This window comes from Mytilus trossulus, chromosome 10, assembly GCF_036588685.1.
Source record: "Mytilus trossulus isolate FHL-02 chromosome 10, PNRI_Mtr1.1.1.hap1, whole genome shotgun sequence".
NCBI classification, from domain to species: Eukaryota; Metazoa; Mollusca; class Bivalvia; order Mytilida; family Mytilidae; genus Mytilus; species Mytilus trossulus.
Genome location: NC_086382.1, coordinates 66,225,947 through 66,252,672, shown reverse-complemented (window position 1 = coordinate 66,252,672; position 26,726 = coordinate 66,225,947). Strand labels below are relative to the sequence as shown.

The 26,726-nt window shown below is 32.5% G+C and overlaps 1 protein-coding gene across 1 annotated transcript; it reads right to left on the bottom strand.

Annotated features, from left to right (window-relative positions):
* Positions 1 to 21,070: 21,070 nt before the first annotated feature.
* Positions 21,071 to 23,916, bottom strand: LOC134688086 (caprin-2-like). The gene is made up of 4 exons (XM_063548553.1): positions 23,712 to 23,916; positions 22,893 to 23,351; positions 22,349 to 22,356; positions 21,071 to 21,160 (listed from the first exon to the last, which is right to left on the bottom strand). Exons 1-4 carry the CDS (start codon positions 23,914 to 23,916, stop codon positions 21,071 to 21,073), a joined length of 762 nt encoding a protein of 253 aa, XP_063404623.1.
* Positions 23,917 to 26,726: the final 2,810 nt, after the last annotated feature.

The window sequence follows — 26,726 nt, the reverse complement described above, 5'->3', positions numbered from 1 at the left end:
AAAGACCTATTAATTTTCTTCTGATTATTAGGTTTATTTACTTTTTTGTGGAAAGTCCTATTGATTTCCTCTGATTATTAGGTCTTTTTACTTTTCTTTTTTTGTCAGTCACTTTTGTTTCTTACGTGTACATTTTTTATATCAAGATGTCGCTTGGATATTTGGTATCTGATGTCGCACATTTCATGCTCCTTTGAAATTTATCCTGATTAACCAAATTCATTTCTTTGTAGTAGTTATCGCCCAAACACTGTTTGCCTTGTGAGTGTATCTCCTCCACAACAGTAAAAGGAGCGACAAATTCATTTTACAAATTGCTCGTTTTATCCGAAGGATATGTTGTCAAATTTTGACCGAAGCGATACAAAGACTCCATATGCGAGTTTTTTTTTCAGTATTTGACACCTAAAGCATAAATGCTAAGTAATAGGACACGTTTTGATACATATATTTGGGGTCTTATGTTTACTAAAATGAAATTAGGGCAAGGTCACAGGTAAAGGTCAAAATCAATGTTTTGACTTTTCCTTATGCTATGATATCCTCTGTCACTTTTAAAGATATATATAAAAAAAACTAGTGCAAAACAATTGCCTGATTGTGATGAAGATATGAAACATTTGACATGAATCAATCCAATGACATATTATATTCCATTTAATATTGATCAAACTGAGAGGACGTGCTGGATAATCTCTTCGTTATCTCCGATGTTGGTTGACTGATATTTTGGTCATTGATTTGGTGTCTTCAACCTATGCCAACATTTGATAAAAACATATTCAATCTATGCCTACAAACAAAATACAATAGGTGTTGTTATAGCAATTATTGATTAATAAAAGGTAAAATACAGTCAGTATATTTAAGCATTAAAAATACTCTTTGAAAGGAGTAGGGGCTATAATGGCCTAAAATGGCCCCAGATTTACAAGATAATAAAAATTCGAACAGAGCAGATTTTTCTCCATAAATCATTAGAATATGAGTCAATGATTCAAAAAAAATGTTTTTATCTAACAACAAAATGTTCAATGACGTCACAATGGTAGGTGCAAATGACGTCATAATTGAGAAAATAAGCAAAAATACAGAAATTTGGATGGTTTTTCCAAATTTTGACCACCGCACCATGCTTGCACCAATTAGAAATTTTAACCTTTTGACAAGTTCATACATATCAAACTTCGGATAAAAATTTTTTTTGGTGCAAGGTTGGTGCGATAGTTTATTTTATATTTTTCATAGCCAATCGGAGCAATAAAAAGCTGAAATATGCCGTTCAAATTGGACATATTCATCTGACAAAGTTTAGTTTACACATTCTTATGCCTATAGGAACTTTATTTTTTTGGTTATAAATGTAACATGTATTCCTTATATTATTTCCATAAGTATATCTCGGTAAATGTTTTTTAAAAATCCGAAAGCAATAAACTACACGTGTAAGGGAGTCAATAACAACTTTGAGAACATTTTTTTTTAATTGTGAAATTTTAGATAGACCAATATATAACAACATCTGTACATTTCTTATGTTTCTGCTTATTATCAATTCAAAATCTAGACTCAGTGTTTGAATGGGGCAATCTTCACTCTCTGGTATTAGGGTCAGATCCATGATTTATATTAGGAAAAGGGGGGGGGGGGGGGGGGGGGGGGGAGGAAATTAAAAAGATTATTTTGCTTAAATTCACATATAATTGGCAAGAAACACATTTTTTTTTTTTGAAAATGAAACTACCTATATTCCAATTGCATGTGTCTTTGTTGGTAATGCGCATAAAGTTCTAGAAAATTTGATGGTTAGAGAACAGAAACGGCATATGGTAGACTATCCATATATCCGTACATACATGCATAATATATACATTTATGTATATGGTTATTTGACCTTCCCATTAATAGAAAAAAGTGCCTGAAGTCTGTAAGCAACTGACATGTCTGTTACCTTTTTGAATAGTTTTATAATCATGTGTAAAAATAAAGTGAAATTTTAAAAATGGACCCAGTTTTGTTGTTGCGCCCCATTTGTGGGCATTATGTTTTCTGGTCTGTGGTCCATTTGTCTGTTCATTCCATCGTCCTTGTGTCCCACTTCAGGTTTAAGTTTTCGGTCAAGGTTGTTTATTTTGAGTCATGACATCAGACTCAGACTTGACAAGAATAACAATAAAACAAATAATATATATAAGGAATATAGAAACTTTTTAAGAATACAGATTTATTTGAGATAGTATCATGTACCAGTTTTTTAATGCTATAGAATGATATGGCTATAAGTCTGGACGTCTGAAATAGATAATAATAAGAAATAAGATGAATTTCGAAAAGTCAACCCTAACGATCCTCTACATATGTCTAGAGGGGTGGGGTTGGGGTTTACTACAATACTTAATTGATAGGGGTGCTGCTATTTTGTTACTGCACCCTGTTTTACATTTTCAAAATATATACCCTTTAAAATATTGCGTAGGAAAAAAATTTCCTTTTCCCATATCAATTTGGTTTCATGTGGTTTTATGTAAAAGAGGAATACTTCAGTGTCAAAAGAAAAACATTAGTTGATAAAGACATAGCGGGAACACCGAACAAGTTGACAGTCAAAGAAGTTATGGGAACTTTAGTGTCCTTATCATATATATATCTGATAGTTTTCTTAACTTTTTACTTATTTCAAGCTTAAAAAGGTGAACTATTCCAAAGGCACGTCATATCACCTTATAAATAAAAGTGCCCCCCTTTTCAACCCTAACTTCTACCTGAAACATAACTACTGTAATGGAAATACACGGACATTTAAAAACACCCTTTAATGCATGTGTCTGTATCTATTTATTTTAGATAATAGATATTAAGATTTTCTTAGCGCTAAATATGTGTTCTTGTCTTTATATTATTCTTCTTGTCGCTAATAAGTGAGACTCCACCCGGCACTAGATGCACAATTTGTATATATCAGCAATACCCGGTGTTTTGTTTTGTTTGTTGATGTTTCAATATTGCTTTCCCCTGAACATTTACTTTGGAGTTTGTTACTTTTTACAATTTGCATCTTAAATTACCTGTCTGTTGCAATATATTTGAAATTAAATCTTGTAAAATAGAAAACAAATTGCAGTTGCCATGTGCACAGATGTGTTGCTAGGGAGAAACAACAGTGAATTTTGCAACAATGTGCATTTAATTATGTAATAAATAAATTTTGTTTATTAACTGTCTTATGATTGGTTAAAATTATTAGTTTTATTTTCAATGTTGTCAATTTCGATGGCGACACGCCCACTCTGACGTTGTGTGTTCATACGCCAATATGTGTTTACATCGTTTTTGTCAAGATAAATAATATAAAAAGTTCTTTGAGCCTTACTTTTTGATAGAAATTTATTTATAATGAATGGCAATAATTTATTTTGATTTTATTGAACCATAAAACTAATTTTTGAATCTTCACATTTTACATAATCCGCTTCGCGGATTATTCAATGTGAAGAGTCAAAAATTAGTTTTATGGTTCAATAAATTCAAAATAAAAAATAGCCATTCATTAAATATTTAAATAGTGTACAAGTATAGAGATCACTACATGCTTAAAACAGGTTTAATTTCAAATATAGATATATTAAAGCTGTATAATAATCATATTTGATGAGTTTAACTCCGCCATTATATTGGTTGCTAGGCAACAGAATAAACGAACTAGACCTAAAATTCAATTATTTTTAGAAGGTCTATGGTATAGACTTACAACATAACAAATTAAATGAAATTTGGGGGTGGGGCCAAAAATGGCCCTTATAGCCCCTACTCCTTTCAGGAGCAAAAATAAAGTATTTGGAAAATTGTGTTGTTTTAAAAATGGAATGATTTTTTTCTAAAAAGACAAAAATTGTTATAGAATCCTAGCTTGATACTAGCAAAATTGTGTTGAAAAAAATAAAAAAAATAAAAATGACAAAAGAAAGACTATCTTTCTGAAATTAAACACTTAAAAAAACAATACTTGAGAAAAAAAGAGATAAAAAGCTATTTAGTTGGACAGTGCAATCTCAATTTACTTTATTCTATATATAGTTTAAAAAATTTAAGTACTCTGTGTGTTTATTTTCATTTATGGCAACAGTTGTGAAATTTATGGTTACATTTTGTGTCTCTAATTTGGAACTCCATCATGCAAATTGATAATTAGATGATAATGAAATAATTTGCAAAACTACTAAAAAATTAGTGTAATTTATTCAAACAAACTTGTGACTATCATAAGACCATCATTAGAAACCGCTTGTGTAGTCCTTACTTTGTGACCAACTTTAGAAAATGTCAAAATTTAGTACCACTTTGTGAAACCCACTAAGGACTAGAATAAACTTTGAAACCATTCTATGACATATCTTACTCCTGAGATATCTTTGTATACTAAAAAAAGGTGTGAGGCTGTACATTGACCTATACTGGTTTACTTTTATAAATGATTGTTGCTTTACGCGGCATTAGCACAAAAAGTCTATATCGCGGCGAACTTTTATAAATGTTATTTGGATGGAGAGATCATGTCTCATTGTCACTCACACCACATCTTCCTTTATCTATGTTAGAATTCATAGTGAACATTTATAATAAATATATTACATAATTCGGTGCTTATTAAATACACGAGTATCAATAGTGTATTGTGCCATTGTATTTGAAGAAAACTATTTTATATAAAATTTAATATTTTGATCATATATTTTATATTACATGTATTTATGAGAATGACACTGACATATATTTAATATGACAAGATGCTTGCTTCTTTAATAAAAATCCATAAAATTCTTTTTTCCTCATCATTTCATTATATTAATTTTTTAACTAGTTCCTATATGAAAAAGAGATCCTCAACACACACAATTATAACTACATTTTCACTTTTCTTGATCTTGTAAAACCTTTATTATTTAACGGTAGGTTTAAACTGGTTGTAAATTGATTAGCCCCTGATTAATTTATGTTTTTATAACACTTAATCTGTAACAAATTATTCAACCTATGCCAACATTTTTTCATACAATTTTATACCTAAATTTCAAAATGTTGGCATAGGTTGAATGAACCATTGATTTACTACTTTCGATGACAGAAACCAATCCAACGCTGAAGTCTACATTGTTGTATATGTAAATACCCGTGTCAGCATACACTTCAAAACCAAGTATGGATGGGGTAGTATTATAACGACTGACTTCCGAGGGTCTTTATCCTAGGTATTATATAATGTACCGCCATTGCATTGTCTATTTACGACTTTGTTCCTAATAATGCTTCTTGTCTTCGTTATCACTATGACCACGACTCATTGACCAGTACTCCGTCACCATGGTTAGCAGATTGTATAGCTCGGAAAGCAGTCGTTGTGACGGAATCTTATAACCAAAATAGTTCATACCAAAACAAAAATGACGGTCGTCTTTTTCAACTGATCAAGGATTTTAATTTGTGTCAAGACAATATTTGTTACGCTAACCACACGCCTTTGGGTACCGAGCCGACAGTGCGAATGCTTAGCACTAATTCAAGTTTGTTAGGAAAATTTTGCCAACATATAGTTCCACGGGATACTCCTTTTGACAAACGTAAACGTTTAAAATTTTGAGTAATAACTTAACAATTTAGAAGAGAGAATTCCATTTATTTATTTTCTGAAGAAAGAAAAAGCTTTTCAAACAAGGGGTCCATATATATATATAAAAAAAAGAAATGGTTTGATTGCCAATGAGACAATTCTCCACCAGAAACCAAATAACACAGAAATATAGGTCACCATACGACCTTCAACAATGAGCAAAGCCAATACCACATCGTCTACTATAAAAGGTCCCGATATGACAGATGTAAATTAATTTAATCTAGAAAACGAACGGTCTAATTTATTTACAAAAAATGAACGGAAAACAAATATATAACATATCAACAAACGACAACCATTCAATTACAGGCTCCTGGCTTGGGACATGCACATACATACAGAATGTGGTTCCCCAAACCTGGGTTAGTGGTTGCTACAGTACAACATAAAAACGAATACAAATTGTATAACAAAAAACAAAATCACTCCATATTTTATATTTCATTGTAGCGGTGAGGCAGCAAAAAGTGGAAGATCCATGTCCTACGAACGCACCACAAACGTCAATAGGTAATTTAATTTTAAAAATATTATAGAACACACACATACCAATGTACTAATACTATACTACATGACATTGTTCATATGCATTTGTTGGTCTTTATTTTCACAATTAACAAGATAAAAGATATCAATATCAATTGAACATAAAAAGTTGATACTTTTTTAATAGGAGAACCTGATTATAATCAAATTAAATAGTTTGTCTACATGAATGTTAAGGGTAGTTCAAGCAGTTGATTCGAAACAATATGGGCAATACAACATTTTGTACAATGTGTAGCAGATATATCTACTGGTACAAATACTAAAATACTAATACTAGACAAGCACTCTTACAGTAAAAGAGCCATACAGGTGCTATCTAAACAAGCTTGAAATCTAATAAGCATAAGAGAAAGTCCACAGACTGAATACCTTAATATCAACATAGGAAGTGGGGGTTGCAGAAATGCCATCTGAAGAAGAAATAAACAATGCCAATGCTGATGATACAGAAGCTATAACATGTATGCTAAAATATACTATTGAGTCTTGGAAAGCGTGAGCAGGAAGAAAATTAAAGATTTTGTTAAAATGCTGAGACAGTACAGTTCCCTTAAGAAAAAAAACATCTATTCAGAAGATTTAAAACTTTCTTTGATTACAATCACAGTGTACCATCTATGGCATCATCAGTTAAACAAACATGAACCATCATTCCATATAAAATTGTCATGTCATATATGTTAATGTCATTATGCATGTATATGTGACACCTTTAATAAAAGATTCGTTACCTATATGTATTGTTTATTTAAAAAAAAACACAATACTGGTACAAAGAATACAATACTGGTACAATTTTTTTATACCAGTATTGCGATCACCAACTACAGGAGATCCGACAACAAATTAATTTAAAAACCGTCCCCCTTTGTATCCTATGAAGATAAAAAAAACTATAGCTACTTATTATTTTCACTTAAGAACCATTCACACAATGTATTTACTATAAATTTTCCATATCTACCATTTATACCCGTTATCATATGTGAAAACAATTTTGTTTAACTAAAAATAATTTTTCACCTCTTAACTCTAATTGCAATCAATCAAGATTGTTTCTTTCTTGTTGATTTGTTGAGATTATATGACAAATATCATTCTATAAGACTGTTTCGATCGCATATTATATTCTTAACTTTTATATGTTGTGTCATGTGTGCTATTGTTTGTCTGTATGTCTTTTTCATTTTAAGCCATGGCGTTGTCAGTTTATTTTCGATTTATGAGTTTGACTGTCCGTTTGGTATCTTTCGTCCCTCTTTTACACATTATATAATATCTAAAGATACTTTATATCATTCAGCGTTGACTACTTTAATATACCTGGCTTTTGTTCTAATTATATTGCTTTCCTATTTTATATAACAGCGAATATGTGCCAGGCAGAAGTAAGAACAGAAGAAGATGACTTTGGAAATCCTAGGGCAGACAGTGTAGGATTGCGAATCACAACAAGAGAAGATAATTGCGTTTGTAAGGTTTATTTACAAAACCAAACTAAAGACCATACAGTTTTTATGTCAACGTATGATAAAAAGACTAGTGCAGCACCGGAGCATCCATATTGTGGGCTTGAAATAAATGTTAGTGTATCCTCGGGACGTGCCAACTATAAATTACTTAAAGCAGTTAAGTGTACTAGTGGAACTGTGGTCCAACGTATACTATTACAACCAAATGAAATACTCAGATTTACATCAACATTAACTGAAGGAAAATTTACAAGGGGATACTGCTTGCAGATCTTTAGAAGTGAGAGTATGCTCTTCAACTTTTTACTTGTTTGGCTTTATAAATATTTTGATATGAGCGTCACTGATGAGTCTTATGTAGACGAAACGCGCGTCTGGCGTACAAAATTATAATCCTGGTACCTTTGATTAAGAAATAATTCATGGAAGCCATAGATTTGTTGGAAATCTACACATGGCCTGGGCTGTGATATTCGAATTTTATTCTGAGCGTTAGCGAGGGATAAAATTAACGAATATCACGGCCCAGGCCATGTGTAAATTCACAACAAATCTATGACTTCCATGAATTATTTCGATTCTAATAGGACAAATAAGTTAATTCAAATACTGTAGCGAGGCTTGGTATGCCGTGTGTGGAGCTGTTCGTTTTTACTCCTCGTTAGATAAAGCTCAAATATTCTCATACATCTTTAATTTGCATTAATTATTTCGTTAATAACCGCTAGAAAAAATATGTTTAATTCTTAAACCCAATATTTCCGATTTTTAATTTACATGTTTTCTCGTAAGCTACCGTCAAATCCAAAATTGACATTTCGTAAAGAAGGAGCTGCCATGTTGACTCGCTGAATCAAAGGCAATAGAATAGAAAATCTCAGAATTCCATTTTAATACAATATCATACGAACTTCGTTGGTTATAAAAAAGTTTTTATTTTTGTGATATTGACTGAAAATTGTTTTTATATTGCAACTTAAATTAGTATATTGATATTTTTTTAAATCGTAACATAAATATCAAGCTTATTTGCATCCCTTAATGAACCCCTCATTGTAGAGAAAGTGTTCCATGATGAAATTGACATTGCACAAAAAATACGGTGTTACTATATTTAGGAAATAAACAAAACTAGTTGCAATACATTAATTCTTTTTATTATACATCTGAATAAGAATAAAAGTTCTGTAATGTTTTTTGTTTAATTAAAATTAGTAATACAATAAATTTGGCAAAGCGTTTGCAATGTAGGTTCAAATACATGTGGATTTACGTGGGAGGTATATTGTAACATCCATTATTATGTATATCTCTGAGTCTGCGCTAAGTATAGATATATCGAGAATTTTCACACAGTGTTGTTTACAAAGCGAAAGCAGCACGTCATATTAGAATAACTATTAACGTACATTTCTAATATATGAAATCAAAGCGGAAAAAAACAATTAAATCTATTTGCATTGCATACAAATTTCATGAAGGTTCGTTATTTTATTAATTGCGGTTTTATGGTGCCAATCACATCTAACACTAAGCTTCAATTCTCGCATCATTTATAAGGCAAAAAATCTAGAAATAATATTGCCCATCTAACGGTTTTCCTGATTTAAAGATTAAGGACGTTGACTTGTGATTTTTAAACTTTTGCGTTTTCATTTTTTCTTTTTTTTATTTCGGGAACTTAAAATAAAAATTTACTTTCATTCTTTCCTTATTGCAAATTAAGTAGCTTTTAATATAATTGCATATGGTCTTTCAACGCGCCTAAATGATTTCAGTAGAATACCGTTTCTGTCATCATTACTTTAAGTACAAAAGAATGTATATAGAAAAAAATAATATCATCACCGTTTCCATTGATTCTAGATGATTTTCCCGAAACATCTATTTCAAAATATGTCATGCATATAAGTAATGTTTCTTTTATTAGTAACTGCCGTAACAAAGTATCCTGCACTTCGTATACAGTGCAGTCAAGGGATGATCAACGAAACAAGTAACAGTCAAACTGTATTAGAAGGTAAGACAATGCTTTCATATAATTCTGGACATATATCATTGATTAATTGATTAATTGGTTGGTATTCAACTGTGATTGCAATTTCGTAGCGGCCAGTTTTAATTGATGAGGGAAGCCTGAGTGGCTGTAAAGAACCACTGACCTTCGTTAAAAAACTGACGATTAAGATCGGAGCCGGACGCACGAACGGGACTAGAACTAACAGCATCAATGTTGACATGCTAGTGATAGTTTGACCACTTAGCTGAAAAATAACACACATTTGTATCATGTGTAATAGACCAATCTGACATACAGTTAACATTTAAAAAAATAGATTTTTTAATTAGATATTGCAAAACAAAAAGGCCATGATAACATATTTGAAATGTGTTCGTCTATTTTTATGGGTTTCAAAAGTTTAATGTAGGTGCATAGTTTAGTATTTGATGCATTTTATGTACGTGTTTTATCTAAATTATACTATTAGTATGGATCTTGGAGATATTTGTAAACTTTTAAATGAATAACACTTTGCGTAAAAATTACGATTTTGGTATCTGTTTTGTGCATGCATATGTATCTTTTTAAAGCAGTAATCATGGTAATTTGCATATCCCCCAGTGAACAATTTTGTTGGAAAATGCACTAGAAATAGGTAATGATTTCATTGAAAAGAGAAATTCGAGTAAACGTTTGTTTGTTCAGGCGTTATTCATATGACTTTTTTTGTCTTAAAGGCGTATAAAGCTAAAAAAAATAATAGATCTCTTGATTACATTTAGGCTAAAGGTTGATATAATAGAAGGTGGGTTTGAATAAAATTTGTTTACTAAAATTACTTGAGAAGTCAAACTGTACTTGCGGATCTTTTTTGTGCATATCTTTAAACATATAAATCCTAATTTTCAACCTCTGAAAAATTGCGTCTGTTCTCTCATGAAATATGTAATTTTAATTGTTTTTAGTTTTTTAATTTTCCCGCCGAGCAGGTAATAGTTTTATGTTGGTTTAAGGCTTAAAAGTACATTAAATTGTGTTTTATAGCAAGTTAATAGTCAAATTAGTCCTAAAACAAATCCAGTTGTTACACAAGAATCGTAATTAAAATATCTGTATAAAGTGACCAGTGTTCAAAAGTTAAAGTTATATCACGTCATCCTTACAATATTCATAGCTTCAATTTTTATGATTTAAAAAAAATGGGGAGACACGTTTGACACAGTAGAATGACTGTTTAATATACGGCACATGTCATTCATTTCTTTTCTCTAGATACTTTTTCGACACAGTATGTTATCATTTGTGCTTTTGCTGGTGCTTTTGTGTTTGTCATAGCACTAGTTGTAGTGTTTATATATACCTGGTGAGTATTTTCGAGATATACAACACAAGGACATACAGACATTAGGGATACACATTTCAATAATATAATCACTAATGAGCTAGAAAACAGTACCAATTAAAGCTGCGCCACGAGCGCATGCTACGTTCTTCGTCATGCAATTGTGTGTGAATTTTTATGCTATAATCATAAATAATTTCTGAGATACGGCGCGACATTTGAAAACTCAAAAGTGTTTACAAAAAATTGAAAGTACTCAAAAATAAAATTTTGGAACAATATTGAAAATATTCCTATGAATATGAATTAAAAAAAGGTTGTTAAATCTTTAATTAAGCCAGTTTTAATTTATTTTATAATATTTCAGACTGCTTTGAAAAATATGAAGATATCAGACTAGAGCAGCCAAGACTAATTAAATTAACTAAGCTCTCTGGATAACATCTTTGTTGATGTTTGCAAATCAATTCTAGGTTTAAGTAAAATAAGCAGTAAACATTGCATCAAGGTCAAAGTTTGGAAAATGTCAAATAGATGTAGTCGTTTATTGATGATTTACAAGATACCAAATGATACAGACATTAACGATTATAGGTCATCGTACGGCCTTCAACAAAGCCCATACTGCATAGTCAGCTATAAAAGGCTCCGAAAATAAAATAACGGCCTAATTAATGTACAAAAACAGAACAAAAAAAGATATGTAACACATGCATACACAAACGAAAACCTCTGAATTACAGGCTCCTGGCTTGGGACAGGCACATATTTACAAATTGCGGCGGGGTTGAACATGTCAGCGTGATCCCAAACCCTCCGTAACTTGAGACAGTGGTGTAACAAAACAATGAAAATAAAAAGACTGTAATATACAGTAAAATAACGGTCATTTTGGTATAAGAAGAATAGTTCGTAGATGTTTGTCATTTGAATATTACTACTAACTAGTACTCACGTTTCTGCAATATGAAAATTCGACACAGCATGAAACAATCAATGAAGAAATAAAACAAAGAAAAATTGACTTATAAGACGAACAATGGAGAGAAAGTCATTATAATTCTACACACACAAAAAAAAGGTTCCGATTTAAGCAGTGGTAATGATCATGAAACCAGTGTTTATCTTCACCAGTGAACCTTTTTGTTTTACAAAATTGAGCTAGGATTATGGCCACAATAAACTGACATGATTTAATATCTTTTATAACTTACAAAGAAGACAAATCCGGTTAAGAAGTAGGAGTCAGTCAATGTACACTGATCTTTAATTTATAAAAAGTAAATTAACAAAAAAAACTGAACTCCAAAGAAGTTTGAAACTGAAAGTCTCTAATCTAATAACATAATAATCTAATGCTTAAACACATCAGACGAATAGATAACAACCGTCATATTTCTGACTTTTTTTTATGCAGAAAATGGTCGATTAACTCTGGTTTTATATGTAACTGAACCTCTCAAAACAGATTAACATTCAGTTAATTCAATTTGCAACAATTTTGATTTATTGCTAAAATGTCTTTAGAAGTGAATATATTTACAAATAAATAATGATTGTAAATAATTTTTTCATCCTTGTAGGAGAAAACGACATAATGATCAAGTAACTGCTAGCAATAGTAAAGAACTAACCCAAATGAAGTCAGCAAATGATGCTGCTTATGATTCTGAAGGACTGAAGCATAACATTCTGTACCAAACAAGTGAACAATGTGATATTATGGATGGTAATTATCACACAGTAGAATTAGAAGAGAAACAGGTAGTAAACGATACGCAAAACATTGATGGCGATTACATTTCAATTGATGAAAACGTCATTTCTAATAGCAATCACAAATCGAAATCAGGAATTCAACCGAAATGTACAACAATAACAAAGGAAGAAGTAGGCTACAAAGTAGAACACGTAACACCGGGTACAGGAAATAATTATGAGTATGCAGTGGTAAACAAGAAAGATAGTCTTGGTGAAAATACAGAACCGGCAACTTCCATGAATAACGAGTATGCAGTTGTAGACAAGAGTGGGAGACTAGATAAAAACATAAAACATGTTACTCTCGAAAACGGAGGCAATGTAGAATACGCTGTAGTAGAAAAAATACACAAATCTAGCAATACACACTAAGATTGTTTAGAAGCTTTAAAAACAATTACAGTATATTGTAATGAATATATATATATATATATAACAAGTCTAAAAGAATACAACATCACCAAAAACACAATAAAACGAAACAATATGTTAGATATTTCGGATAACAGATATCCTTCTTCGGTAATTGCACGATGAAAAATGAATCATGTCAATTCAAATTAAGACTCTATCAAAATCTTGATTTATGCAATTTAAGCGAACGCTGGAACAATTTTAAAATTTTCAAACACACCGCAAAGACTATAAAAATATGCCAAAAATAAAAAAAGTTATTTACGATGTGAACTGGCACAACTCTAAATTCCCAAAGGTGTTGACAGTTGAGATGTTAAACAACTGCGTGGAAATACAGTCCCAACCGATCTAAACTGGTATGATATTTAAAATATGACAACGGTAGGGCAGTTGCATCAGAGACTGCGTATTTAAACATCTAAAAAATATAGTAATTTGATGATAAGAAAATTGAGTAATAAATGTTTACTAAGGTTAAGTAATAGAACGTGGCTGCGTACTTACACATCCTTGCCAACTGTAATAAAAACTTATATAATTCAAAAATTCCTGAAAGTGTAAGGGTCCAGTACGGAAGCCGTAGTAACTGGCCACAAGTGATGACAGGAAATTAGTGATGGTAGGAAAAATGAGTGACTCTTCTATGTTTTTTCATTAATGCCCTCTGGGGAAACTGTCCTCAGCTTTCTTATCCAAAAACTTTCCCGAGCAAGTCTGTCGGCCTTTGACCAATCCTCGTTGTGATCTATGATAGTGATGGTAAGTTTTTTAAGATCAGCTTGGGCATGCCCATGTGATCTTAAATGACGACTTACGGGGAGGTCGGGCTTGCATGTGTAGTCGCTACGATGACCATTCATGCGTTTGTTGAATGGCTGTTCTGTCTCGCCAACATACTGCATGCCACATCGACACTGAAGAATGTATACAACATTCTGGGTTTTGCAAGTTACATTACAAAATATTGTGTACACAGACCCAGTGGAGTGGCAAGTAAATGTTTGAGTATTCACTATTTGTTGGCAAGTCAGACATCGTTTGTTACCACACGACTTGCACCATCCTGTAGTGCAAGTCGTGTGGTAACAAACGATGTCTGACTTGCCAACAAATAGTGAATACTCAAACATTTACTTGCCACTCCACTGGGTCTGTGTACACAATATTTTGTAATGTAACTTGCAAAACCCAGAATGTTGTATACATTCTTCAGTGTCGATGTGGCATGCAGTATGTTGGCGAGACAGAACAGCCATTCAACAAACGCATGAATGGTCATCGTAGCGACTACACATGCAAGCCCGACCTCCCCGTAAGTCGTCATTTAAGATCACATGGGCATGCCCAAGCTGATCTTAAAAAACTTACCATCACTATCATAGATCACAACGAGGATTGGTCAAATGCCGACAGACTTGCTCGGGAAAGTTTTTGGATAAGAAAGCTGAGGACAGTTTCCCCAGAGGGCATTAATGAAAAAACATAGAAGAGTCACTCATTTTTCCTACCATCACTAATTTCCTGTCATCACTTGTGGCCAGTTACTACGGCTTCCGTACTGGACCCTTACACTTTCAGGAATTTTTGAATTATATAAGTTTTTATTACAGTTGGCAAGGATGTGTAAGTACGCAGCCACGTTCTATTACTTAACCTTAGTAAACATTTATTACTCAATTTTCTTATCATCAAATTACTATATTTTTTAGATGTTTAAATACGCAGTCTCTGATGCAACTGCCCTACCGTTGTCATATTTTAAATATCATACCAGTTTAGATCGGTTGGGACTGTATTTCCACGCAGTTGTTTAACATCTCAACTGTCAACACCTTTGGGAATTTAGAGTTGTGCCAGTTCACATCGTAAATAACTTTTTTTATTTTTGGCATATTTTTATAGTCTTTGCGGTGTGTTTGAAAATTTTAAAATTGTTCCAGCGTTCGCTTAAATTGCATAAATCAAGATTTTGATAGAGTCTTAATTTGAATTGACATGATTCATTTTTCATCGTGCAATTACCGAAGAAGGATATCTGTTATCCGAAATATCTAACATATTGTTTCGTTTTATTGTGTTTTTGGTGATGTTGTATTCTTTTAGACTTGTTATATATTATATTATGTAGTGTACTGCATCATGTTTATATGATCCATCGCCCCGTAAGATTTATCGTTGACTATTTATTCAGTCATTTTATATATATATATATATATACGAGTCTAAATTGAAAACTACGTTCAAACCTAAAATATATTTAAACAAAACGCATTTGACTAACAGGTCGAACAACTGATGTTCTTTAACCCTGCTGACTGCCATTGGCGATTGCCAAATAAAATTGATCACCAGATGTAACAAAATGGATCTTAATATAAATTTAATACTAAACAGAAAACAAATTTTAACTTGTGGTCACGATGTTATGCCACAAACATACGGTGTCCGTATTTTGTATTACACCAGATCCGGATTTCGACAATGAAAGTCTCTTTCGTTTGTCGAAACAATAGCGTTTATAAAAACACTATAACAAGAAGACATCTGAAATTTGTTAATGTGTTTCGTCATCATAAGAAAGAAAGATCATTGGATAACACCTTATGTATATCTATAAGATGAACAGTTTCAAAGCACAATTTATCTATCTTTAGATCATTGGAACTATCAAAAGGGCTTTAATGTATTATCACCTGAACCTTACTTGTATTGTTGTCAGGCAACATCCAAGTTTGATATAATTGCTTTTCAGAAAACTTGCATCGAAACGCTCTTAGTAAACAAAAGTAATGTGGATATATCTGTTGCGACTTGGATGGAGAGATGTCACTCATATCAAATCTTCTTATTGTATTCACAATTAAATGTTGCTTAAGGTGGTACCCAAAACTACAAGGAGATAACTCTGTAAAGTCAGCTAAACGTTTTAATAACGTTGTGTTGTAAAAGGAATATTAAGCTTCTCAATGATCAAAATTGGTGTTTGTCAAACTGCTATATAACCATTGTATTTTTTCTGACAAAATGGTTGGTTCAACATTTTTGATTTTTTTTATATTTTTGTTAAAGGGTCAAAGTAAATTCTATGAAAATTAAACTAGCCAAATTAATTTTAGTGAAAGTGTTGGGTAAAACCTTAATTATAACTTATTACAAAACGAGCCCGTTTCATTTTAGATTCGATAGTTTTTTATGGTATTCGTTTTTATGAACCCCACCATAAACCCTTGGTATTTTACCTACACAAATGAAAAGATTTTCGACACACACTTTATACATGTTTTATAATTTATGAGTTAAGAATTGCAATTGAACTTGTTGACGGATTAAAGAATGAGAATGAGAAAAATGAATTTGTTCGTATTTCGTATTTCGAAGAAACAAACTCATTGTTTTCAGTTTTCTCGTTAGAATTGTTTTACATCTGTGGATTCGGGGCTTTTTATAGCTGACTTACGGTAATAATAAAAGCATTACGGTAATCGATAACTGTATATTTCTCTATCATTTGGTCCCTTGTGGAGAGCTGACTCATTGGCAACAATACCACATCATCTGTTTACATAAACATATTCTTGGGAACTAGATAATATAATTTTCGACATTTTGCCTACTAAGGTATACTACCACGGTACACATCATGCACCATTGTATATATTAAATGAAGAAACTACATCATCCAAAGCTTATATTCATTTAAACAAAAGCCAACCGGAGAATGTCGTCCTCGTGTCCTGATCACTACTAATAGTGCCGATTGATCCATGAGGTTGTGACCGAGTGAACACAGCATCGCCTGTATTTAGTGTATGTATGACAAATCCACTTGAACATTCCTCTTCTCCTTTTGATTGAGATTCAGTCCACACTAACCCATGGACCATGTTATTAATCACTAATTCTATTCCTACAGAAATATCATCACCCTAAGCGCATGTTGTCCAGGTGAATGCATATGTTCCAGATATAGGAGCAGTAAATATTCCTGTTGAAGTGCTGTAGGAATTTGCGACGTTGCATTCGGTTTTATCATAAACCAGTTCCCGTTGTTCTCCGAAAGTTCTCGAGTTAAATGAGGATGATTTGTATGCTGAAAATGCAACTCCAGGGTCTGGATTGGTAGTTGGGAGCAGGAGTCTTTTATTAGGATTCTGTGTTTCTTAAATTCAAAACAAGATAAGAATATGCTTGAGAATTGGATAAATGACATTCAAGTATATTAAACATATAAGATGCTTACTTTTACAGTGGTGTTGTTTATCTAGTCGGTTTATTCAGATATGACCCATGAAATATATTAATTATCAACAGTTACTACTTCAACACTGTATTTTTTTTCAGATCTCTGAATATTGTTTTACGGTATAGATATAGATTTGGTAATAAAGAAAATAACTAAAATAACTTTATTAAGTACCTTATTTTCAATTTTGAAAATGAATCGTCGTACATTCTGTCGATACGAGTACTTTACATAGCACAAGATCATGTTTTTTCCTGAATGATCATGACATATATTTAGTAAATCATTATGAGGTGAGCCGATTGCTATTTTTGTCCTGGATACATTAGTTGTTATTTAAATTGAAATAGTTTTCACAACCAGCTCAGATTTGGACATACATTTAGTGTCTCAAGCGCAAAAACCTATAATTGTGTTTGTGCATTGTATCGATCTGATGAGATTAGTTTTTCTCATCTGATCTTTATAATTAAAACTGTGTTCATATGTTATTCTGTTAAACGACTATTCCAGGTTAACAACCCAAACACATCCTCTGTATACCTGTCACAAGACATTGACCGGAAATGCAGTGGTCGTCGCATTTTCTTTTATTTATTGCGTTAACGTTTTCATAAAAAACAATATGCCATAATTGTTTTTTTCTCGTTTGAATTGTTTAATATGTATTATGTCACAATGGAGGACTTTATTCATTTCATTTAGATCAATTGATAAAGTATTAGTTTGTCAAGCTATGCTAAATAATTGTCAAATTAAACCCATTGGCAGCTGGTTTAAAAGGTTGTTTTGAGATAAAATAGATTGTTTGTCGGTTTAATTTGGATGACAATATCATCTTCTTAACAAATTTAATGAGGCCTTGGTTAGGACATTAAAAATAAACACTAACCTTTTAAGTACAGTCATTTAAGGAAGCACAATACAAAGGTTTTTTTACTTCCAATCACTTACCTATGAAAATCTGTAACCTTCTTATGAATGCATAGAAAATTAAAAAAAAAGGCATATTTAGATAAATAAAAAGATTAATCTTTTAAATGAATGCAATATTTTTATCATGCAATCATTATGTTATCAATTATTATGTAATTAGTGGCAAAATCTGGGTAAGTTCACTTGAATGAATTTAGCTCTATCATCTCTTTAACTATACAGACAATTTTAACGAAATCTTAATCAACACATCATGGGCTTCAAAATGGTGTCTCAGATTGTCTCGATGGTATTCCATTCTCTCATAAATCAGTAATTAGTGTAAACATCCTAACCAAATAAAAGAAGATAATGTTTAATTATGTGTAAAATGTGTTCTATACATTCCATCTGAAATCTGAGACACCCTTTTGTAGATAATGGCCATAGGAACAACATATAATAAACTTATTTCCAAATTGTACACAAGAAACTAAAATTAAATAATACAAGACTAACAAAGACCAGAGGCTGCTGACTTGGGACAGGCGCAAACATGCGGCGGGGTTTTACATGTTTATGAGATCTCAACCCTCCCCTATACCTCTAGCCAATGTAGAAAAGTAAACGCATAACAATACGTACATTTAAATTCAATTCAAAAGAAGTCCGAGTCTGATGTCAGAAGATGTAACCAAAGAAAATAAACAAAATGACAATTATACATAGATAACAACAGACTACTAGCAGTTAACTGACATGCCAGCTCCATACTTCAATTAAACTGATTGAAATATTATGATTTCTTCATATGAATATCAGGCACAATCCTTCCCGTTAGGGGTTTAGTATCATACCATCATTACAATATGAGAAGAACATAACCCGTGTCATGCCAACAACTGTTTTTTAATAAATGTGTTTAGTTCCGATGCAAAGACCCTATAAGTGAATCAATATTAACGCCAAAATATGCAATCTTTAATGACCTGACAACAGTATCGTAACTATATTCTGTCTTAATAAGTCTATTTAAAGGTTTAGTAAGTTTCTGCGGTGAATACTTACATTTTTGTGCGTTATGAGGAATATTTCCATAAAAAATGGGATGTGAAATACCTAAACGTATAAGAAGTCTGCATGTTGAGCTATATTTACGAATGCTGTCCTTATACCGATGATAAAATTTAGTAAATGTTTTGCCGAGTTTGTGATATCGAAAACCCTGGTGTAATAACTTTTCAGTAATACATAAATTTCTCTCGTTAAAATTTAAAACATTGTTACAAACACGAGCGAATCGTACAAGTTGAGATATATAAACACCGTAAGATGGTGACAAGGGAAGGTCACCATCTAAAAATGAATAATTGACGATAGGAAATGAAAAATCATCTCTTTTATCATAAATTTTAGCATTACGCTTTCCGTTAGTGATATAGATATCAAGATCGAGGAAAGGGCAGTGGTTATTGTTAATATTAGCTTTATTTAAAGTAAGTTCAACAGGATAAATTTCTTGAGTATACATACTGAAGTCGTCATTATTGAGAGCCAAAATATCATCCAAATATCTAAAAGTATTATTAAATTTGTTGATCAGATGTTGTTTCGATTGGTCTTTGTTGATTAAACTTTTAAATTAAATGTTATACTGTGGAGTAGGAGGGTGGGAGAGGTTCTTATGAAAAACAAGGCAGTTTTATTTTCTCACTGCATAAAATGAAAAACTAGAATTATAATTACCGTTCATAGCTTTAACCGTACCTTTCCATAACTTCAAATTGTTAATTTCTATCTTCTGACTTTTTTCGTTCAATCGTATTTCAGTAATTTTCTGGTTCAGTCTAAATATCTCGCTCATCATCACTTTTTCGTTCGCTTCATACAATTCCATTTTAGTCCAAAGGTTTTGAATATCATACCCCTGCACAAACACGTTAATTAAGCTAAAAGCTAAGAGAAGACTTCCACAAGAAAGCATTTTGTGATAATCACCAACGCATCGAGTTATAGGTCAGTTTACATCTAGAGATAAAAATGATAAAGTTAAAGTATGGTGTCTAAAAAGTCGGGCAGGCGATCATAACTTTAGGTCATCGTACTACAACAGTAACGAATGAAAAACCCAATACCATAGATTTAACTGTGAACGGTCCTGCTATCCCAAAAATTGAAATAGATTCAAACAAACAAAAATCAATAGACTAATTTATGAGAGAAAACATCACAAATTAAGAAGTATAGAAATCAATGACAATAGGCTCAGGTTTAATGCTTACATTGTTCGTGTTCCAGTTTTCTCTTATCAGTCAGGGTTAGAAGATTGATCAATTTTAAAGCTGTCGCTTCGTCATGATTAAAAAAAATCACGGCTGATTTTATCTCTAGGTGTCATTCAAAGACAAATGTATGGATTTCGTCAAACTATGTTCCTGAGTCTATAAGAATTACATAAAAACCAGTAAACCTATAATAATTTTAGTATCGGTAATTATTTCTCCTACACAGCTACTTTTGCATAGGTACTATTTCTGTACTAAAAAAATGCAGTTGGTTGCTGCCTTGGTTAGGTTTTCAAATTATCTCGTTTAATTCATGTATAATATATTCGTATGCATGCTGTCGTTGTTTTGATGAAAGTTCAGCTGACGTTACGATCTGTATTCATTAATTTAAAATGACTCGAATTCAACCATCTTTACATTTGTCTTGATTCAAATCTCATAAGTCCAACATTATGTTTGGGAGGTTTAGTTAGACTGGTTCTCTGTCCTTTATCTGTTTGGGTCTGAGATACCAAATGTTGTAAGGGTGAGGATTAGCTGTCTATAAAACCAGATTTAATACACCATTTTCTACATGAGACAATGTTTGTACCAAATAAAGGCAACAATAGTATTCAGCTGTCATTAATCGATTGTGAGAAAACAAATCCGGAAACAAATTTAAACCGAGGGGATAACAGCAACTATGAGAGGAACACAAAGCATTAACTTGAACATTGAAGTGCAACAAAAACAAAGACCAATATATAAATATATATAGAAACGAGCTATTTGCTAAAACTGCCTGACTTAGTATGGGATATTTTTAGAAATAAGTCAGGAATATGACATTTTTTATCACTTCGTTTGATGTGTTTGAGCTTTTGAGTTTGCTATTTCCTCAGAGTTCGGTATTTTTGTACTCTACTTTTTTTTGGATGAAACCTTTTGTACTTCATAATAAAACATATCAACAACACAGATTGTAGTATGTCTCCTCTAACTGACTAGCTATTGTTTTGCCTTATTTCAAACACCGAATTATTCCAATAAAGGAAAAAGCCTTTTTTTTTAATACGAATCCTTTTGAAAATTACCGCAACTATTCTATAATTAGTTATCAAAGGTACAAATATTATAATCTAGTACACGCGTTTCGTCTAAAAAAGACTCATCAGTGACGCTTACATCAAAATAGTTCTTATGCCAAACAAGTATAAGGTTGAAGAGCATTGAGGATCCAAAATTTCAAACAGTTGTGTCAAATACGGCTAAAGTAATCTATGCCTGTGATAAGAAAATCCTTACTTTTTCTAAAAATTCAAAGTTTGTAAACAGAAAATTTATAAAAAATGACCACAAGTGCTGACTACTGGGCTGGTGATATCATTGTGGACGAAACGTCCACCAGTAGTGGCATCGAACAGTTTTCTAATGCGTACATCTACAGTAATAAAATTAACGGTACCTTAGTACAGTACAGTAACTTCGGTAATCCAACAATCTTTACTGGTGTACAAACTCTAAAACTATAATTGTTTTTATCTTCGTCGACGATTATTTGGACTCTGATTTTTATCTCGTTTTGTATACTTCATCCCCTACTTTTCGTAAATGATGAACTGTCACAGTTCGTAGGAAAAAAAGCAATGGAATCAAAAATTACGAAACAATCGCATATGTTAAGAGTTTAATGGACTGACTAAACATACCCTTATAACTGAAATAAAAATAAAGATAAAGTAATCATTTTAATAGCATTCACGTACATTTTTTCTATGTTACACATTTATTCAAATCCCAATAAAGTGGGAGGCGGAAGATATCATGGAATAGTCAAACTCAAAGGTCAAAAGCGAAATAACAATGACATGGCAAAACATAAAAAAACTCCAGCAAAATACAAACAACAGTCTACAAACATAACTTTAACGTACATGTGTGTCGACTGATATGAAACTTATTTTGCGTAAATTATTTGGCCATAACGTTAAACTTTTCATCGGTGATAATATATTTAATGCGTTTCCCTTGGTTTAAGTTTGTTACCCCGATTTTTTTTTTTTTTTGTCCATAGATTTATGAGTTTTGAACAGCGGTATACTACTGTTGCCTTTATTGGCTAGTTCGTATGATAGAGGGGAGCGTTATCACATTTCACCGGCTAGGCTACATATCGTAAGCCATTATATATGGCTTTAAGTATATACTAACTAAGCAAACTGATTGTTTCAGTTAATATTTATTAGAACAAACGCCAACCAGAGAATGTTGTTCTCATGAACTCATCACTTCGAATGGTACCGGAATGAAGGGCAGCTCTATTTTGTGATCTTGTGAAGACAGCATCGCCGTTATTAAGAGTACGTATGATAAATCCAGTCGAGCATTCCTCGTCTCCAGGTGTTTGTGAATCGGTCCACAAAATCCCATGAACCATGTTATTTATCACTAGTTCTATTCCTATGGCACCACTATCACCACCAGCGCACGTTGTCCAAGTGAATGCATATGTTCCAGAGATTGTAGCAGTAAAAGTTCCCGTAAATGTACTATAGCCATTACCAACATTGCATTCTGTTTTATCATAAACAAGTTCCCTATGCGTTCCGAACGATGCGGCGTTAAATGAAGAAGATTTGTAAGCTGAAAATGCAACACCAGCGTCTGGATGTGAGTTTGAAAGCAAAAGTCTTTCAAACCGATTTTGTGGTTCTGAAAAGTGAAACATGATATTTTGATGCCTAACTTTTTTTTCATTCTTTCTTATTGACAGCCTACAGTTACATGTTTTGTTATAATCTGTTTGATGTGTTTGAGATTTCGATTTTTCTAAATGATTACGGACTCACCGTTTTGAATTTTCCTCGGAGTTCGGAAATTTCGTTATTTAAATTTTTGTTTGACAAGGTCCGTGTACAATGGTTTATTTATGAACTATACAAGTCGGTGTTTTGAAAACCAAATCTTTTTTTGTTACACTTCCAACAGCCAATTTCGACAATTAGACATTGTTTTATAATGATGTGAGCCATCTATACAGAATTACAAAATAACTATTTGGAATATACTTACCGCTAAGTTTTTCAATTGTTCCTTTCCATAACTTTAAATTATTAACTTCTGTTTTCAGATAAGATATTTCTGCCATTTGTCTGTTTTCATTCGATCGCAATCTAGTAACTTCCTGAGTTAGTCTAGAAATCTCGTTCGTAGTAACTTTTTCGTTCGCTTCCATTTTATCCCAAAGAGTTTGAAGGTCATAACCCCTTACCGCCATTACTAAAGTAAAACTCATAAGAACACTTAGAAAAAAACTGCATTTCGAAAAAAAGAACGTGTTTAACACAATGTTCAATTAAGGGTCAGTTAAGTTCTAAAGATAACACTTGTGTTGTCTAGTTTAATAGATAGTGGTTTTGCTATCTAACAAATCGGACAGCAGTTGAATAAATTAGTACTTTGTACACATTAATATGTCTAGGACTTATAATTTTATAATTTTTAAACAAAACAAATCTCAATATTTTTAAATAACTATTGAAGTGGTAGCACTGGGCGACTTCCTCACACGTTTGTGGTGTCTCTGTATTATATTGGGTGTATTATTTCTAGTGATTCCGCAGGCATTTGAATGCAGATCTGATAAAAATGAAGGAATACCAATGTCGCAATCGCAAACCATATCCGATATAATTAGACAATACCATTACAAAATAAAAAACGACGAAAAACTGGCCTATTTTAAAATTACAGACGGACTTAAAACAAAACAGAACACATAAAACTAATAATGGAGATGTGTTTCGGAAAGTAAAAATGTTCCGGATGAGTCAGCAGTTCCTGACCTATATTTTGGCATCCGTAAAGATATTTGTGAAAGTAAAAATCCAGTGATTGTATTTAGTAAGGTCACAAATGGCGAATAGGAGACAGGTTTGCGGTGACGGTCGGAATAAAAAGTAAAATTACAATTTTAATACTGAAATCCTCAGAAAACTAAAGACTTGAAGTCCCGTACCAAATGGCAAATTCTAAAGCTAAACACATTATCCATGTTATCCTATCAACTTATCACTGATCACCTACGACACAACTTATATTCCATTACGGTCAACTAGAATAAATCATGATACTGAAGAAAAAAAGACAAGCTAAGAAAAGGTCAAATGATAACTATGATTTTCGTACTTCGAATAGTGTTGCATGTGCTGTATCGTGACGTTAAACCGCACCCATTTGATTATTTTATTAGCACATTAATTAAAATCTATAGTGCTTAGATTAATATGGAAACCTGACTATATCTGGATGAGTTCTAATTTTAAGGATGTATTTTTGCCTCTTTCTAGACGTAATATAATGATATTTTTTAAGTTGGACCTTCATATAACGCTGCGTTGAAAAAAAACAATTATAATCTTTAATATGATTATATCGCGTTGATTTCCATTAAACAAATTAAACATAACCCCACGCCACGTCAATTTACCTATTAATGTATGTACAATTCGGTATCCTTACCTTACCTCTGTATCTTTACCCCCTTCAAAGGAGAACCACACAGTTTCTGTGTGTTGAACAGGTGCTTTGGGTGGCGGTGCTCATTATTTACATTGGTGCTGTGTCTGTGGGTCCCATATATCCATGAATTTTTTGGATCATCCTTCCACCATTATGTACATTATTTACATATATGAATATCACTAAAGCTAATGTTTGCAATCCGCAACGACACCTCCCAACATTTTAAAATTCATGTGTATTATGATTAAAAGTTCATGGCGATTTTTATCAATGTTAAAACAAGTCTATCCACACGGGTTTTTTGTGTTAATATATAAAAACGGCATCTTATTAATCGTTTATAATCTAAAATCTAGAATGTCCTCACATACGGAATATATATATATATAGAGAGAGAGAGCGGCTTTGCCTGGTTAAAATACGTATTAAAAGCTCTATGTTTTAAAAATGTTTGCTCTTAAAAATCTAAAAGTTCAGCGTTCATACGAAATTACTACATGTATATTGTGATAAAAGTATATGTACGGTAAAATCTAAAAGTATGTCCACTATGAATATGTAGGCATTCCGGTGCTTTAGGACCCAGAGTCAATGGTAACACTACCCCCCACCCCCTCTCCATGCTAGCTTATCTTCTACGATGTGCCTCTAAGTCTTTTCGTCTAACAGTATATTTCTCTTTATGTGCAACTTGAAGAACAGGTTTCTGGAATGGTTTTCCATACGGGCTACGCTGGCTGAGTTATGTCTATTTAAGTTGATGAGTTTTGCATTGTCGAGGAGCAATTGCATTTGCGTTATAATGTCCAAGTCGTGGAATCTTATTGTGTTATTCATCTCATTTTGCCATATGTCATTCACCTCTTCAAGTATCACCGTTCTAACGGACTGTAACTTCTCGCATTGCATTACAAAATGTTCTAGCGTTTCCTCATGTAACCCACAAAGCAGGCAGGTCGGGTCTGTTTCTTGTCTGTAGAATTGAATCCTTTTTGTTTGAAGTACATAAGTTCCAGTAATAAGGCGTAATCTGGTAGGGATTCTGCTATTGTCTAGAGCGGAGTGACTCTTGTGTTGGAGGATTGGGTGAAGTTTTCCCTTGATGAGGTTTTGACTGCTCAGGTACTTTAGGCCCAAGTAAAGTTCGGATATTTGTACAGTTTTGATGCTCCAGTATTTCATCACAGCGTTCTTTATCAATGTGATCCACTGAGTTTTCTTTGTTGGGTTGGCCAAGTAGGTGTTTGCTTCGCGGAGATCGTATAGACGTAGTAGCTTGTTGACGTGTATGAACCAGCTATTACTATCCTCACTGCAGACTGTCAGTTGTCTCCTGGCAAGCTTTTTCTCGGTACTCTCTTCTGATTGATGGCAGATATTCTTAAAGAAAGTTAGCGTCTTAATCTGAATTTGGGCTTCAACCGGAAGAATTCCTGTGAGTATGTAGACTGCTGGATCAGGACATCTTGTTGGCAGCGATAGTATCTGTTTAAGAATTCTTTTTTGAAAGATCTCAAGTTGTTCAAGAGGCTTACCGGATGGGGTTAGTAGTTCCATTCCGTA